Genomic DNA, 17,037 nt, shown 5'->3' with positions numbered 1-17,037 from the left:
GTGAACGTGAGAACTCATAATTGCCTATATGTGTGGATCAGCCACAGTGAATGTTTGAATCTTCCTCAACATTTATTTATTTATTTTTGGATATATATCGTGCCACTTCTCCAGAGACTCATGGTGGCTTACAAAATAAAACTTCATAGATTAATAAAACCCCAATAACACCCCCTAACTAACCCTCCAAGAATGGCAGACAGAAAATACCCTCTATCTCCTGAGCAGACTAACCTAGGGGTGGGATGCAAAGATGTAAATGCCCAGCCTGAGGAGGGGCCACATTGATCTTATCACTGGTCCCAAGAGCTCCCCAAGACCTAGAGGAAAAGCTCCATTTTACAGGCCCTTTGGAACTGTGATAGCTCCATCAAGGCCCTCATCTCTCTCGGGAGCTCATTCCACCAGGTCTGGGCCTTGGCCCTCATAGAGGTCAGGTGTACTTCATTAAGTCCAGGAATTAGTTTGCATTTGTTTTCTGCTGGTCAGGTTGATCTATTGGTTTTCAGCTCTGCAGAACAATTCCAGCAACACACCAGGGACAATTTAAGTAATCAGTATCTTAGACCCCCTGCTTTGGAAAAATAAAAGTTTATGCCGAAGGGCAAAGTAATAGGTGCCCAATAGAATTTAATTTATATTATGCTTCAGTCAATTTACTCTAGTATATCCTCCAGAATGCAGCAGGGACTGAAATTGCTTTTTGGATATTAGCATAGCTGAATATGTAAAGTAGATACAATCACACTGGTCCAGCAAGTGCACATACTGAAAGCGTAAGAACTGCAGGACGCTACAGGTTTCTAAGAAGTGTATCCATTGGCACTAGGACTTAAGGAGCCCAATAGATTCTGCCTCTAGTGCAAATGATTTATTCCTTTACTATAAATTACTCATTAATATTTAATTTGACTGATAGTAACAAAATGAAGAAATGGGAGACAAATTTTTATATTGTATCTTTAGAAGAGCAATATTTGATATGAAAAATAGCACTTAAAATTTAATACTGGTAGAAATAAGAAATAAATTTTAAGTGATGTTTCAGTTGTATCATCAATATATATAATTCTCAACATGGCTACACCTGGGGATACCTAAAGACTGGCCCCATGAACAGCTGAGACAGATCTTTCTAGAAGCCTGAAAAACACCCTAAGTTTGCAAGAAAATTAGGAATCTAAAAACCTGAAAAATTGAAGTTAAAATCCCCAAATAATGGAAGTAGTGCCTACAGTTTTAAGAAATACATACCCTTGGTGTGTTGCTAGGCAACCACAACAGTATTGTTAGCATTCAAACTTTTGTTTCAAGGATATTTTGGCCTCTGAAGGCCTGGTAGCAACCACTTAGCAACTTCAAACCATACAAAATGCCTGATTCATCCAGGCCCAGCAGCTACCCTAAAATGGCTAGTTTGATGCAGTGGTATGACTTTCAGATTAAGTTCTCTAAGACCCAGGTTTGAATTACCACTCTGCTATGGAACCTCATGGGCAGGTCACATGTGCTCAATTTTATCTTACAGGGTTGCTGTGCAGATAAAAGGAGAAGAGAATGATGTAAGCTGATTTGGGTCTTCAACATGGAGAAAGGTGGAGTATTAATGAAATAAATGAAATAGCTGAAGAACGGGAACTGATAAAAGTTAGGTTGGTTGATGTGTGTGAAGGAAAGAACAATGCAGGGAAAAGTGAGGATATGTGGGTTTCTGGTAGAATGGAAATAAAAAAAATACTAAGTGCTCCCCTTGAAGTCCTTGTTGGGTCTCCACCATGCAACTGGGCCTAGTTCAGAGGCCAACACTGTGATAAATGGGCCATTGTTTCCCCAGGTAGTGGCTGCCAAAAGGAGAGATGGAGGGAAGGCTGAAGAAAGGAAGGCAGATAAAGGGGAGACTGAAAATGGTAGGTAGGTTGGCAGGTGGGAAGGAGAGAAGGAAGGAGAAAAGATGTGATATGAAGGCTTTCAGAATAAAGAATGAGGAAATAGTGGGGGGCAGGATGAGATGTCTCACTGAAGTCCTTATAGGTCTCCTGTTTGTTTTAATCTATCAGCCAACACATGTTTATAGACATTGATGTGTATTAATGTCCACAAACTGACTTGCTTATCTTTTGGAGCTGTATTTATATTCAATTTATATAAATAAATATAACGTTGGCCTATTATCACAGTATTGGCCTCTGTCCTGAGCCCAGTTGCATGGTGGGGTACCGACAAGGAATTTTTTTTGGGGGGGGAGACTTAATATTTCCTCTTTCAATTCTACCAGCATTATATATATACTAGCAGAAAAGCCCATTGTATAAAAAAATCTAATGGGTGATAGCCTTCCATGCCCCCGGCCCAGGCAGCCCTGCCAAGGTCAGGGTGGGGCTGCTTGGGGGGCGGGGAGTGCTGGAGGGGCCCCCTTCTTCCCCCTGACACAGGCAGCCCCAGCAAGGCCTGACGAGGCCACAGCGGGGCTGCTTAGGGCAGGGGGAGCGATGGCAGGGCCTCCCTCCACCCTGACCTGGGGGGTCCCAGGCCCTTCCCTCCCAGCTCATGTTCACTGGCTGCCTTACCTCTTGCAGTCAGTCCAGTAGAGTGGGCTAGAACTTCTTCCATGTGGAAGATATTGGAGGGGGATGCAGCCAGGGGTGGGACAGCCTACATGGTTGGCTGTTCATTGGATGGAAAGCCAATCAGGTAGGCAATGAGTCCCAACTCCTCCCACCACCTTTATTTATGTAAGTTAATATAATGAGACCATTGAATGCAATTGTCTGGAGCTTGTCTGGGAGTTATCTATATGCAGATAACACCCAGATCTCCATCCAGAATTCCCAATGTGCCCATCTTAATTCTGAACTGCTGCTTTAAGTTAGTGCTCAGGTAGCTGAGGCAGAACAAACAAAAGCTGAATCTAGACAAGACACAGGGCCATTCCGCACTCGTCCAAAATAGCACAATGGTTACAAATTGAAATCGCTACAGTTTTGCCATCCGGCCCTCTCAATTCCTGGCAAATAGATGGGGAAGAAATGGAGATAGTGACAGATTTTATTTTCCTGGGCTCCAAGATCACTGCAGATGGAGACTGCAGCAAAGAAATTAAAAGACGCTTGCTCCTGGGGAGGAAAGCTATGGCAAATCTAGACAGCATCCTAAAAAGCAGAGACATCACCCTGCCAACAAAAGTGCGTTTAGTCAAGGCTATGGTATTCCCAGTTGCAATGTATGGCTGCGAAAGTTGGACCATAAGGAAGGCCGAGTGTCAAAGAATTGAGGCTTTTGAACTCTGGTGCTGGAGAAGACTCTTGCGAGTCCCTTGGACTGCAAGGCGAACAAACCGGTCAGTCCTAGAGGAGATCAACCCTGACTGCTCTTTAGAAGGCCAGATCCTGAAGATGAAACTCAAATACTTTGGCCACCTCATGAGAAGGAAGGACTCCCTGGAGAAGAGCCTAATGCTGGGAGCGATCGAGGGCAAAAGAAGAAGGGGACGACAGAGAATGAGGTGGCTGGATGGAGTCACTGAAGCAGTAGGTGCAAACTTAAATGGACTCCGGGGAATGGTAGAGGACAGGAAGGCCTGGAGGATCATTGTCCATGGGGTCGCGATGGGTCGGACACGACTTCGCACATAACAACAACAACAACAACAACAGTTTTGCCATTATGCACAACGTCGTTGACAATCTGCAACACTCCTGAAACTGATCTGCAAAAAGCGCTTCGTTGTAGCGCTTTCAGGGAAATCCCAAAAAGTGGATTCACCCTCCGGAAAGCGCTACACTCCTGCAACCAATCTGCAACACTAGCGAAAAAGTTCTGTGCATTACCATTGTTGCGGTTTCTGCAAAGTCCCTCCCCCTGGCTCTCTCCTCTGATCTTCCGGCGAAGCGATCGCCATTTTTTTTTCTCCGAGCGAGCAGAGATCAACACACCGGCAAGCTTTCGTTTACCCAGCGAGACTTCCCCAGCTGCAGTCCCTCTGTTTAAAGTCACCAAGCACAAGCAACACAGAGGCCCGTTTGCTGGTTTATTTTCCCTTTATTTTTCACACTATTTTTGGCCAAAAATCGCGCCCACTCGGGGGAGCGTGGCAATGATGAAACGGCAGCTCAAACACCACCTGCTAGCTGGATGGGTCTCTGTTGCAACGAATCAACGCAGATTTGTTGCAACGTGTGTGTTTTAAAAAACCTTCCTTAAAGGGAAAGAGGCTGTTTGGGAGCATGATAACGGCCGCCCACTGGCTGCTTGATGGCCAGGGGCGGGACACAGCTCGGCAATATCGCTTCCTGGCTAGCGATTTTTGCTGAGACCGGAAACCTGTGGGAAATGATAGAAACGCAACTGGATTCCACTACAAAGGCAGTATGCATAATGACCAATTCCACTATTTAAAATGGCGATTTTTCGTTCCGCAACCAATTTGCAACATGGATCCCGGTGCGGAATGGCCCACAGATAATGCTGCTGGGAAGGCTGATGTTCTAGAAGGGCTGAATCCACTTGTTCCAAATTAAATGATGTTGGCTTTTTCAGAGTGTGCTAGGGGCTCGGGATGCTCATGGACCTTTGCTTGATTATTTGAAAAGTAGCTTTGCATAGTGACCAAGAGGGCCTTATGTCAGTTGCATCTGATTCACAAACTGTCTCATTACCTAAACTCCACTTATCTGGCCATGCTGATCCATATTTCTGCAACTTCATGAAGTGTGTTTTTTGTGGCACTTCCCTTAAACCCAACCCAGATACACTACTCGTCCAGAATGTGGCAGCCCAACTATTATTAGGGGCTATCTGCTGAGGATGTTTGTTGGCCATTTTGAAAAGGCTGCATTGGCTGCCACTCTGTTTCTAGTTCTACTCAGTGTGCTGGTTATGACCTTTAAGCTCTACCTGACCTAGGACCCACATATCTGAAGGATTACCACATGTCCCTGTGCACCAACTATAATTGTGAGGTAGCCAGTTGTGGCAAAGCTGGTGCTAACCAAAGCTTGGGCCTTTCTCATTGTGGTTCCTGCTTTGTAGAATGGACTCCCTGAGGAGGTGAGGGAGCCCCCTTCTTGGAGATCTTGCCAGGGCTTCTGAAGGAAGTTGTTCAGCAGGCACCTTTTTTTTTGTGGGAGGAGGGGTTAGGACTTGGAATTTTATTTTTGGTTTCCACTGAAAATGATTTTAACTATTATGAACTTTCTTGAATCGCAAGGAGAGGTGGGATATAAATGTTTTAATAAATAATAAATACAAAATAAATGCAAGCTATGCCCCAAACCTCTGCATTAGTTAGACACCTAATCAGTGTATGTCTCTAACTTTACAAGTGTTTGTGGCTCTACCATTACACAACAGTGGGATTAAAGTCCCAAAACTGCAAAATGCCAACATGTTCTCACCTGTTGCCTTTTAGGATTGCTGTAAAAATGAAGCAGAGGGTGGACGTGGGAGCAAAATAAAAACAAGGTTACCGTGATATCTCACACAATAGGAAGTCTAAGCTAATCTTCCTGACACATAGTATTTTTTTTAATGTCCAGGGGATTTGTTTTTGTTTGTTTAAGAGCCCCAATTGCAGGTGGAAGTGATACAGCCAATCACTCCAGTGACCTTTAAAAATGAGCTCTAGTCCTGTATGTGTCCACAGCAGCCAATTGTACTTATATGTTAGCTTCATGAAGGAAGTGCTATATTCATATCCCTTGGTTTAAATGCATGCATGTTCCATTTTCTACACAGTTTTCAGCCCCCCCCCCCCCAAAGAACTGCAAAGCCGTCTTACTGGGCGGATAAAGTCTATTTGGAAAAGAAAGCCAGGCAGTTTCTGCAGAGATCGTCAGAGGGCGCAGCGAATCCAAGATGGGAAGAGAAAGATTTGTGCTAAAGAACTGTAGGGACGGAGCGGAGGGCCAGAAGTGATGCCACTACTGCTTGCTTTTTATTTCTCTGCCTACTGGTCCAGAGAGGACTTTGACATTAACAGCTGAAGACCACCTCGGCTTTTATGAGTCTCGCTCTGCATCCTCTAAAAGCCTTCCTATACGGACACTCACACACCCCGCTGCCAATCCGCTTACTCCTCCCCCACAGAGAGGTATTTTCCAGACCACCCCCACCCCCACCCCCACCCCCACCCCCACCCCCACCCCCACCCAGGGTGCAGCATCCTCTGGCGGATTCCCTGCAGATGCTGTTGGCCTTGAAACTCCTATTCTTTGCATGGGGGTGGAGGGTGGGGGAAGGAAGCAGCCAAGTCACACCTTGCAGTTTGTGCTTTCAAGGACGGGAAAGGTGTGGCTTCACATGAGTTTTCCAGAGGAGGATAAAATCATGCCGGAAGAACTAGAGCGAAGTTAGAAACACAAAGCGATTCACAAGGACAGACCGGGGCAAGGACCAAGAACCGGCTAGAGAGAAAAGAGGCGCCCCCAGGTCTTCTCCTTGCCGGCCGCACACTGGGGGAGGGCGCACAGACAGGTGACCCTCTACGCGGCGGCAGCCTAGCGCGCGTGCTTCCCCCCCCCCCCCATCTGATCCTGCACATTTAGCTCCTTGGAGAGAAGTTAAGATGATTAAAGGAGAGGCACAGAAGCCAGGGGAAATGTGCTCTTCTCGCGCCTCCCCTCCCCCGGCCACTGAGGGGAAACCCCTTTTCCCTGAGGCGTGATGAGGCAGGTGGGATTATTCCCTGCGAGAAAAGCGGGAGGCAGCAAAACTGTTGGATGACCGGGCTTGGCTCGCCCCAGCGGCAAGCGCCCGCTCATCGCCGCCTGCTGCTCCCGGCAAGTGCCTCTCACGGAGCCGGGGCAATAGGAGTTACTGGGCGGACTCGAGGAGGGAAGGCTGAAGCGAGCGAGAACGGCCAGGTCAGGCGGAGGCAGGCGCGGGTGTTGCGCACACAGGCGAGCGCCAGGCAGGCAGGCAGGCAGGCAATCAAGCAAGCGTGTGGAAGTCCTCCCTCCTTCATTAACATGGTGCTGGATTAAAATCCCGGCGCGCGCGCCCACAGCGCAGCGCTCCGTCAACTGATGCATCGCGAAGAGGGAACGAAGCAAGGCAAGCCGCGGGGGAGCCGAGTGAAGCCGGGGCGGCAGCAGGAGACGGGAGATGTGGCGATGGGGCCAGAGGAGAGATGGCCGCTGGAGTGACCGCTCCTGAGGGGGCAGAGGCGAAGAGGGGCTGAGCCAGCGGTCCCCGTTTGCTGCAGCTTTGGGATTTAATTTTCGCTCTCCCCAGGCGAAGGTGCGGGACTGACCGTGGGTTTCTCTGTTGATTTCGCTCCCACGGGCTTCTTTGGCATCCGACGAGCTGCGGTTTGTGCGTGTGCGTAAAAAGTTGCAGTTTCTTCCTAATTCTCCCGCCCGTCCCCCAGCCTTAATTGCGCTGGGATTTTGCTGCCGGGGGCTCCTGTTGCCCCCGAGGAGCTGCAGGGTGTGCGTGTGTGTGAAAAGTTGCAGTTTCTTCCTAATTCTCCCGCTCGTCCCCCGGCCTTTCTTCCGTCATGTGTGCCAACATCGTCTACGAGTGGCTGAAGACCCTGAAGCTGTCTCAGTACGCCGAGTCCTTTGTGGATAATGGTTATGACGACCTGGAAGTGTGCAAGCAAATTGGAGACCCGGATCTGGATGCTATTGGGGTCTCCGTGCCACAGCATCGGCGGCGGATCCATGAAGCTGTCCAAAGGCTCAGGGAGGAGGATGAAACCACAGCTGGGCTTTACTTCACCTTGGAACCTCAGCAGCAGGACTCCCCTTCGCCAGAAATCTACACCAGTCACCTGGTGGAGCAGTACGAGGCCAAAACTTGGAGGGAGCCACCTGCTCAGCATCTTCATGGGAAAGTAGTAACTCGCAACAAGGAGCCAGTTACTTATCCCAAACTCCGACTGAAAATAATGATTAGGGATAAACTCCTCCGAGATGGAATCAACCTTAGCAAGCCTCCTTACTCCAACAAGGTAAGGTGATATTTCTTTCTTGAGTCCTCCCTACTCCAAGACTTGGGTTGAGGAGAATGATACATCCTAAATAGATAAAGTTTTGCAAAGATGCTCTAGAACTCTTCTGTATAGTCACAGGTTGGAGTTTGCTTGTTCTGAATTTCTCTGCAGTCAAGGCATCTTCTTTCTCCCCCAAGGGCTTTCCTCCTTTGCCACCCTGACAGGTGCAAGGCTAGGTGCACACACAGTTCCCTTCTATAGGGCTCAGCAACTGTGGCATGGGTGTAGGGAGAGTGCTTGTGTTGCTCCTGCTGATTTGGCACACCAGTTAACTGCCTTCTGTAGCACTCAGTGGCCTTGTTGGTGTGGACTTTGGAAGTGTGACTTTGTCTTGCCACTGTGCTGTTTTGGGTGTGTTCTGATGGTGGTGGCAATAATTGCTGTGATAAGTGAGGGCAGAATATGTCTTCCACAGTGAGTTAAAGTTTGGAGTCTTGACTGCAAAGCTTGTTTTCAGTGTAGATCATTTTCTCCACGAACGCTATGCCTTTTCCACATTGGTCGAGTGACTTTTGGTGCCTAGTGCTGGAACATTTGTGAAACAGTATGACATCTTAATGATAACACTGATTTCTGTCTTACTATTTTCATTTAAGTCTTGGAGGACAGGGAGGCATCTGTGAAGAAATTATGCTCTCTGAAAAGCCCTTGAAAAATTTTGCCTTAATTCCATGATCCACTGGCTATGGTAGAATACAAATAGTGCTAGAGGTGTGAAATTACTGCAGGAAATTAAAAGCAGTACAGGAAAAATCTGTTTGGGTTTTTGAATTTTGGAAGGTCACTTCTGGGGAAAAAAACGTAATGTCAAATAGAAGTAACTATGGAAACAAGATAAACGTTTTACTGAGAAATTTCAGTTGTTCCTTAACTGAATGCTAGATTACAACCTGATATAGCTCATGATGTTTATACCGCCCTGAGCCTCAGTGGAGGGCAGTATAGAAATGAAATAAATAAGAACAAAATAAATTCCTACTAAATGCACTTGGTCAAGTGTGTGTGTGTAGGATCCCAACCCAAGTGTCATGGCCTTTGTGCTTTCTCTCATGAGGAAAGATGTCATCATCAGGTGTCCAGAAGAATCTTTATAGTGAGAGCCAATACCTGCGTTAATGAGTTTTTAAAATAAGAAATGCCAAGCACAAGCAACTTTTCCACCCAGTTCAGTAATTGCCTTGAATTCTTAGTCTTCATGCTTTTACAAGAGGAGCAGTAGACAACAGCTTAATGGGGTTTTCTGATTATCAGAGTAGCATTGTAGAGAAATTTCAGACTAATTTATTTTCACTGCAGAATTGGTTTATATGGATGACAGGTGGAATTGGTGTCTGTAATCTGGTAACTGTAATGTAATTCAATAATGGTCTCAGCTTTTCATAGATGGGCTTTGAGCTCACAGGAAAATATTTCACAGTCACAGTGGGCACAGTGGATGATGACTGGCCAGCATGCAGCAAAAACAGTTCTAAATGCAAATAGATGATGAATGCATTTGGAAGTAAAAATGTGTAGGAAATAATACACTGTCAACCTATCAAACAGTGATATAATCCTAGCAGTTTTATGTTGTGAAAGTTGTGGATTTTTTAAAAAGGTGTTAAATAAGGGTCATATTGACTGCCAAATATGCATCAAAACAAATACATATATATAAAATATAAATAACCAAACTTCCTAAATAAGAAAGTTCTCAAAGAGAGGAAATTTTGCAAATATTTATGAAATTGAGCCAGAATACTTGTGTGTCTATGCCTGTTTCTAATAGGAACTGGATATCATAATATAAAACGATGCAATGGTCTGAGAGCAAAGATTTTTCTTTCATACCATGTAAAGTATTGCAAATATTGGTTTTGTCAGGGAGTAGCTACTGGCAGCGGCAATAATGCTCATTCAGTGGACTGAGAGCTTAATATGTATTGGCAAAGAATGTGAAATCTTCCATCCTCTTCAAATAAATCATCTTCTGAACAAATTAACAGTAACCTACTATAACACCATTTTTTTAAAGGCATATTTACTGTACATGGCTTTATGGTTTTAAACAACCCTCCAGCCCAGTTTACAAAAAGAAACACAACCTTCCTCTTGCATTCAGTTTTCAGAGAGGTACAGAAACTGTCTACTTCCTTGATGACAATTTGCTGTTTGCTATGACTAGAGAGTATAAAGACATTTACAGGTCAGATTTGTATTTTTCAAGTGAATGTCTCATACGCTAATTTCCTGCAATGATGATGATAAATCACTGTGACATATTTGGACAACATCCAGAAAATTAGAGAAACGTTGTTGTTGCTTCTTTAAAATGTTATTTACATTTTCCTACGGAGAACACTGAACTTACAATATTAGTAATTCATTTTTCATTTATGCAAGATGTCTAATTATGTTGCTCTGGTAACTAAACCAAGGTATGTTTTGCATATGAGCAGGGTATGTTAGCATGCTGAACATAAATTGAGGTGCTTTGATATCTCTTCAACTTCTGATTTTTTTTTTGTTTGTTTGCAGTAATAATGGATAATAATGCTTAACAGGGCACATTCCAAGTGTTCAAAGCTCTCTCTCAGCAATCCCTACCGGGTCACATGTTAATGAGACCCCGATTGCCCATATATAGCAGATAGTTGTTTTCTCCATGCTGTTGTTTTTTAAGTGTAGTGAGGCATCTATAATTGGGGAGGAATTTTCCTTATTGATGCCTGAATCACAAACAGCATGACAGACAATTTGAAGCCATAAAGGGACAAGGTAAAACAACAAGATCAGTAGGGGTCAAAGCAGGTGAGGGAATAATGTGCCTGAGACTAGGTATAAGGACAGGGCAGGTTACACTGTCAGCTGATGGGAGTAACTACCTAAACCCACTGGAAGGTAAGCAGAAGAAAGGGGCAGCCCTGGACTGAAGAATGGTTTAGCTAGGAAGCATGATTTTTTTTGTGGTGGTGGTGGAGGAAGATCAGGATCCACCATTCTCGCAAGCATTGGAAACCATAGCAACATTATCACTAGTCACAGATTGGTATAGAGAGGCCTAAGAAGATGTTACACCATATGGATCTAGGCTGAGGAATCTGTCCATGCCCACTGACTGAGAGCTAGAAAGACTGTGGTGAAAGTGCTGGGAACCGGGGAACAAGGCACATATAACATGTCTAAAGTCCATTGTTCATTACCTGTCTGCAGTTATCTTCCAAAGAGAGTTAGTAAAAATTCTCCACATAATATGCATCTGAGATTCATTATAGTTTGACCCAGTCAGTGGACGTGGGCAGATTCCTCAGCCGAGATTCATACGATATAACATCTTTCTAGGCCACTTGGATTAATTGGGTTAATGCCTGTTGCTAATCATCCTAGCATCCCTTGTTCTTTGTTCTTCCTCTAAGTCATATAGCCTGTTTGGTTATTGTACCTGGATGGATGGTGTAGGGGTATTGGGTACTGCGAACAGCCTACCCCTTACCCCTGGAAGAGCAAAACTGTCCAGACAGTGGGCGATCTTTGAAGCCTCATCTCAGTAAGACTGCTAACTTTAAAGCTCCTGAGGTTAGTGCATTTTTCTATGCTTTTGTTATTGATTCTTTTTACCAACATATGTAGGATCTGGGATACACATGTATAAAACAAAATTTATAGACATCATTTGTGAGAAAACTTTCTCTGAACTTTTTGAAAAGGCTACTGTTTTTCCAAAATTGTTAAGGAACATATTTGATACCTTGAAATGCAAATAATGTTACATTCATGGGAATTAAGAAATTAGTTAAATGTGTAGGTAACTTCTAATTAAAATATCATTAGAACATCTCTCTACTAGAAGTACCCAAAAGTGTTGCCAACTGAACCATTCTTGCTGAACTTGGTCAGCAACTTTTGGCCTTAAAAGCATGGCTACTTGACCTTTCAGTGTTGGCTGAGAATCCATTTCTCTGCCACTTTGGGCAGCTTATTAAGTGATCTATTAAGTGATTCTTATGTCTCGAGCTGGTACAACAGAATTTTTACTCATACTGAAAAGTATTGGGTTAGGCATTGTTTGGCTTTTGGGTTTGAGTGTAACAGACATACTAAAGTTAATTTTGCAAAGATTGGAGGACATAGAAACTCAAATGTTGTTCTCTAGTCCATACAACACTTGCTCCCCCCCCCCTGGGATATTTTCTCAAAATACAAAACTTGCCATCATACTATTTTTACTGGACTCCCACATATCTAGGAGGGACCCTCTTACTAGCAAGAATCATAGAATCATAGCCCTCTTACTAGCAAGAGTAAACTCACCTCTAATATGACTTGGGGGAAGGTTTCACAAAATATCTGCATCTGAAAGTTACTGCTTACATGGCCGTGAAGTCTCGGATGCTCTAATGCATATTGTGTTGGATTACCCAGCTCTTCCAGCCCAGTGAGCTGCTATTCATTGCTGTTTGGCAGATCTATAAAGTGCAGTTCCAAATCCCTCCTTATAAAATCATTGTTACCTGAACAAGATCCTTCAAAACTTGCCAGGTTTGCGGGAATATGCTGAAAACAAATAACCAATGGGTGTTGAAGCAGAAATGTGGCTTTGTATAAATTTTCTTCGATATTGGGTTTTTGTTCTCTCTGGATTGTGGTTTGTTATGCCAATAAAGGTTTCTGATACCCATATATCATTAAAACATCTAAAATTACTGTTTCCCTAAAAAATTCTGGAGACCTGTGCATAACCACAGTAAAAACAAAGAATATAGATATAAGTAACACAGAATTACAGCTAAGAGGAAAATCTCCCCAGAAGTTTAAACAACAAATGTTTAAACCCTGCATATCAGCATAAACTAGCTGCTGAGGAAATAAGAAATAGGTATTTTCTAGGATTAGGATGTGGCTTCTTTTAATTCAGTGAGCATGGCTCTGTTGGCCTCAGGGACAGATAGATAAATTTAATGGAACCTGTTTTCTCTGTTCTGTTGGGCTTTTATGTGGCATCAGATTCAGGCTGTGACTGAAATCTGTTTTGGCTGAGTCATTAGGTTGATAGAGGTACTTGCCTCAGAGGCACTGAGTGGGCCCAGAATGTATTACCAGATTTTCAGTTACAGCTGTGGTCACTTTTTAATGCCAAATTATGGCACAAACATTTCAAGAAACAAATTAGGGGAATAAGGATTCTGCTTCAGCGGCATGTGAATTAAATGGAAACGAGTGTCTCTTTTTCTACCACAGTGTAGAAAATATGGGAGACAAAGTACCCATATTAAAGAAGATGGGAACAAGTCTCAGCCATTTAGGTATGCTGAGCTCAATTTTATTTTAGACCATACTGGACTATATTGTATTGAATACTATTAATAATAGGAATGTGCCCAATGTAATGAATTATTAATTATACAGCTAATAAAGAATTACCAGAATGGCTGACACTAAATCCCATTAACACTAAATGAAAATGGGAGTTTATAATGTTAAGTATAAGGATATCAGGGTTGCATAACTGTGGGACGTGTCAAGAGGAATTAGGCATTCTATTTATCTCACATTTGGACTAACTGGTATCTAATAGTTCAGTGAAATTTCATTACTGCTGGTAATTGAAATAAATGACCTGACCTGACCCATACTTTAGGGACTTTATTCAATTTTTCTTCCATGGAGAATTGTGTAGAGTACTATTGAAGCAAAATAAAACAATTAAAACACACATATAAACATTAAATAAACTCATCTCTGTTAAGTTTATTTGCTTGGCTTCAATAAACATATTAATGGAGATTTCTGCATTTATTAAAGACACATCCTATAGATATATGAGCTGTGAAACATGCATAAGGGAGAATTTACTTGCATTCACATTGTTCACAAATGGTTATGATAGCTTTGAAAGTACCCACAGCAGACTTTTGTAAGTCATAAACCTTGAAATACATGCAAACAGAAAAAAGGGAAAGAAATGCTGGCCCTTCAGGCATCTGCATTTCCAGACCACCATATTCAACTAAAAGTCAACTAATAGTATCTATATCAGGTGTGTTGCAAATAAAAAGTTTGAGATTCTATATAAGGAATTTCATGTCTCTGCATAGGATTGTACTGTAAGCAGCTCTGTTCCTTCAGTTTAGCTTCTGTATTTTATTAAGCCTAGCACCTTTCTCTCAGGATGTATGATGACTAACAGGGTACCAGCAGAAGCTGATCTTATCTTCCCAAACTAGTGCTTGCATGCTGTTTATAGTTCCATTAGCAGCAAAGCCTGTTGTATATGACAATACAATGGGACAGACCTCGGGGAGCAACTTGTGGGGCTGTCAAAGCGGCAGTAGGGAGCCCTCCCCTCCCGCCACTCCCCACAAAGCTCCTGCCGAAGCCTGCAGGGCGCGAGGGGGAAATGCAGTCAGGGACCCCTCCCCTCCTGCTGCCACCAGCAATGTGCCTGCCAAAACCTGCATTTGGTGGGCGGAGGGGAAGCACCCTGCCCCTGCTGCCACAGACCAGCTGAAGCCCCCCAGGGAGCTCGACAGACATTTGGTGATGCAGGATGGGAAGGGCCAGTGGTCAATTTAACATCAGCCTGAATTCCCTAATTTTGTTTGAATGAAAACTGGCACAGGTTTTCTGTATAAATGACAACAATGAAGTTTAAAAGGGCATTAAAAGGCTGAAAAATAAACAACAAAGGCAGGAAGCTTGTAAAGAAAATAGGCAGAATGAAAACAGAACAAATATGTTTAAAGACAAATGGAAACTGATAGGTTTTATATCTGTAATGTTATTTTGGAAGGGATGAAGTATAACCTGATCTCACTGCCAGGGAAGATTCTGCAGAAGGCAATAGCAAACTACCTCTGCTTTTCCCTTGTCTTGAAAGCCCCTTGCCAGGGTCTCTATAGGTCTACTGCAATTCAAATGCACTTTACACACATAGGTATGGGGATACCGGTCTGTATTGACAATGTGAGCCTGTGGCCATCATCATCATCATCCTCACCCTCCTCCTCCTCGAAAACTGATATCACCTGGATTCCATTTTGACAGAAGTCCTACAGAATAAAGAAATAAGGAAAACTACAAAAAAGGACACTTTTCTTTCTTTTATGAATATATTTATTGTATTGCCATTGGATAGGTCTGTTCCTGTCCCTTCATCTGCAAACCACCAGTCTATGCCAACCCCCCTATGTCTTTGCCAACCCCCCTCATAGTCACTGTTTGAAAAACACAAACCCATTGGATGGTGGTGGCAGCACGGCCAGCCACTCTGCTACATTGGCTATGCCAGTACTAGCTGAGCTGCTGTTGGAGGAGGTGGGAGCGGAAAAAATCTTTCTCCACCTTCATTGGCATTCCCACACCCTATTTAACCTCAGCCTCCTAGCCCCTCCCCCTAGCCATTTCCTTTCTGTTTCTTGACAGCTTTGATTACACGTGCCACACTGAGTAGCCTCCTGCCTTCCCTTCCATTACCAGTTGCTCATGGGCTGGATAAGAGCTTGCATTTCCATCCTGTGGTCCACATGTTTGACACCCCTGCATTATACTTCCCCTGAGAAATGCCGAGAGATACGTACACTGTTGAAACTACTAAGGACCACAGTGAAAGTTCTAGGTGACTTGATACCAGTGATTTGTTGGGCCCTGCATTAAGCCTTTATTAAAAGTGCAGGACATTTATCCCAGGCTGTTGGCAACCCTACTGCACATAGAACTGTAAATGTTATACATGCTAATAAGATATATGCATACATTTCAAAATATGGCACCTAAGAAAACACGCAGTTTCCCCTTCCTCTTACTATTCCCTTCCAAGAGTAAGGACATTATCACATCAAGAAAGGACTGTTTTAAAGATCAAACTACTCTGGATGGATTAAGAAGAAATTGAAATATTTTCTTTGCAAATTATGAAATTACCTCTGTTTCATGCCAAGAGAGAGCTGTAAAATTGAATTCAGTTGAATCTCCCCATTAACTGAAGACCTCTAAAAAAATTCTGAATCTCTATAGAAACTTTAAAGTATGAGGCAGATACGTTGTTCCAGTTTCCAAGGTCAAATTGGTGCTTGCATTTGTAGCAAGAGGTATAATAAAATCCACAGGAGCTAGTTTTTCCTCAAGAACAAAATGATCAAAAGGCACAATAGTATCTTGAAGAATAATTATGTTAGCCAGACATATCCGCTATTCTGATTCCATTTTAGAAAAATCTCTCTTTCTCTGCACATGTTTCCAATAGAGTTTATGAATGCTTTTGAATACATCTAAACATTGAACATGAGGATGCTGTTGACATGAGAGCTGCAGTTTCTTGTATTAACATAATTTTACCTGTTCTTATGTAAGCTATATCTTATGCATGAAGAAAGGTTGGGGAGCTTGGTCTGTTTAGCCTGGAGAGGAGATGACTAAGAGGGGATTTAATAACCATCTTCAAGTATTTTAAAAGGCTGCCATATCGAGGATGGAGAAGAGTTGTTTTCTCTTTCCCCAGAGGGACAGACCAGAATCAATGGGATGAAATTAATTCAAAAGAAATTCCGTCTCAACATCCGGAAGAAGTTCCTGACAGAGAGGTTTCTCAGTGGAACAGGCTTCCTCGGGAGGTGGTGGGTTCTCCATCATTGGAAATTTTTAAACAGAGGCTAGATAGCCATCTGATGAAGAGGCTGATTCTGTGAAGGCAAAGGGGTGGCAGGTTACAGTGGATGAGTGATTGGGATGTGAGTGTCCTGCATAATGCAGGGGGTTGGACTAGATGACCCAAGAGGTCCCTTCCAACTCTTATTCTATGATTCTAGTTACCGTATTTGCCGGCGTATAAGACGGCTTTTTTCCTCTGAAAAACATGCCTCCAAGTGGGGGGGCCGTCTTATACGCCGGGTGCTCTTCTGGCGAGCAGCAAGCGGCGGCGAGCGGCGGTGGGCGGCGGCGAGCGGCGAGCGGCTCCCCCCCACTGGGTGAGCTGCGCCGGCGGGCGGGGAGCGGCGAGCGGGGAGCAGCGGCGGGGAGCGGCGAGCGGCTCCCCCCCACTGGGTGAGCTGCGCCGGCGGGCGGCAAGC

General features: G+C 43.9%; 1 protein-coding gene across 2 annotated transcripts in view; it reads left to right on the top strand.

The window, feature by feature from the left end:
- The first annotated feature begins 6,614 nt into the window (after window positions 1-6,614).
- Window positions 6,615-17,037, top strand: part of SASH1 (SAM and SH3 domain containing 1) — a 776,849-nt gene continuing 766,426 nt past the window's right edge. Inside the window, exon 1 of one of the 2 annotated variants that reach the window (XM_077350372.1) lies at window positions 6,615-7,951. In XM_077350372.1, coding sequence (XP_077206487.1) covers window positions 7,496-7,951 — 456 coding nt within the window. In that variant the 5' untranslated portion in view covers window positions 6,615-7,495. The remainder of the gene's footprint in view (window positions 7,952-17,037) is intronic. The other variant, XM_077350399.1, reaches the window with a different exon arrangement.

The sequence above is a fragment of the Paroedura picta genome, chromosome 1 (assembly GCF_049243985.1).
Source record: "Paroedura picta isolate Pp20150507F chromosome 1, Ppicta_v3.0, whole genome shotgun sequence".
NCBI classification, from domain to species: Eukaryota; Metazoa; Chordata; class Lepidosauria; order Squamata; family Gekkonidae; genus Paroedura; species Paroedura picta.
The sequence above is the reverse complement of the archived record's forward strand: the minus strand, read 5'-3'. Positions and strand labels throughout refer to the sequence as shown.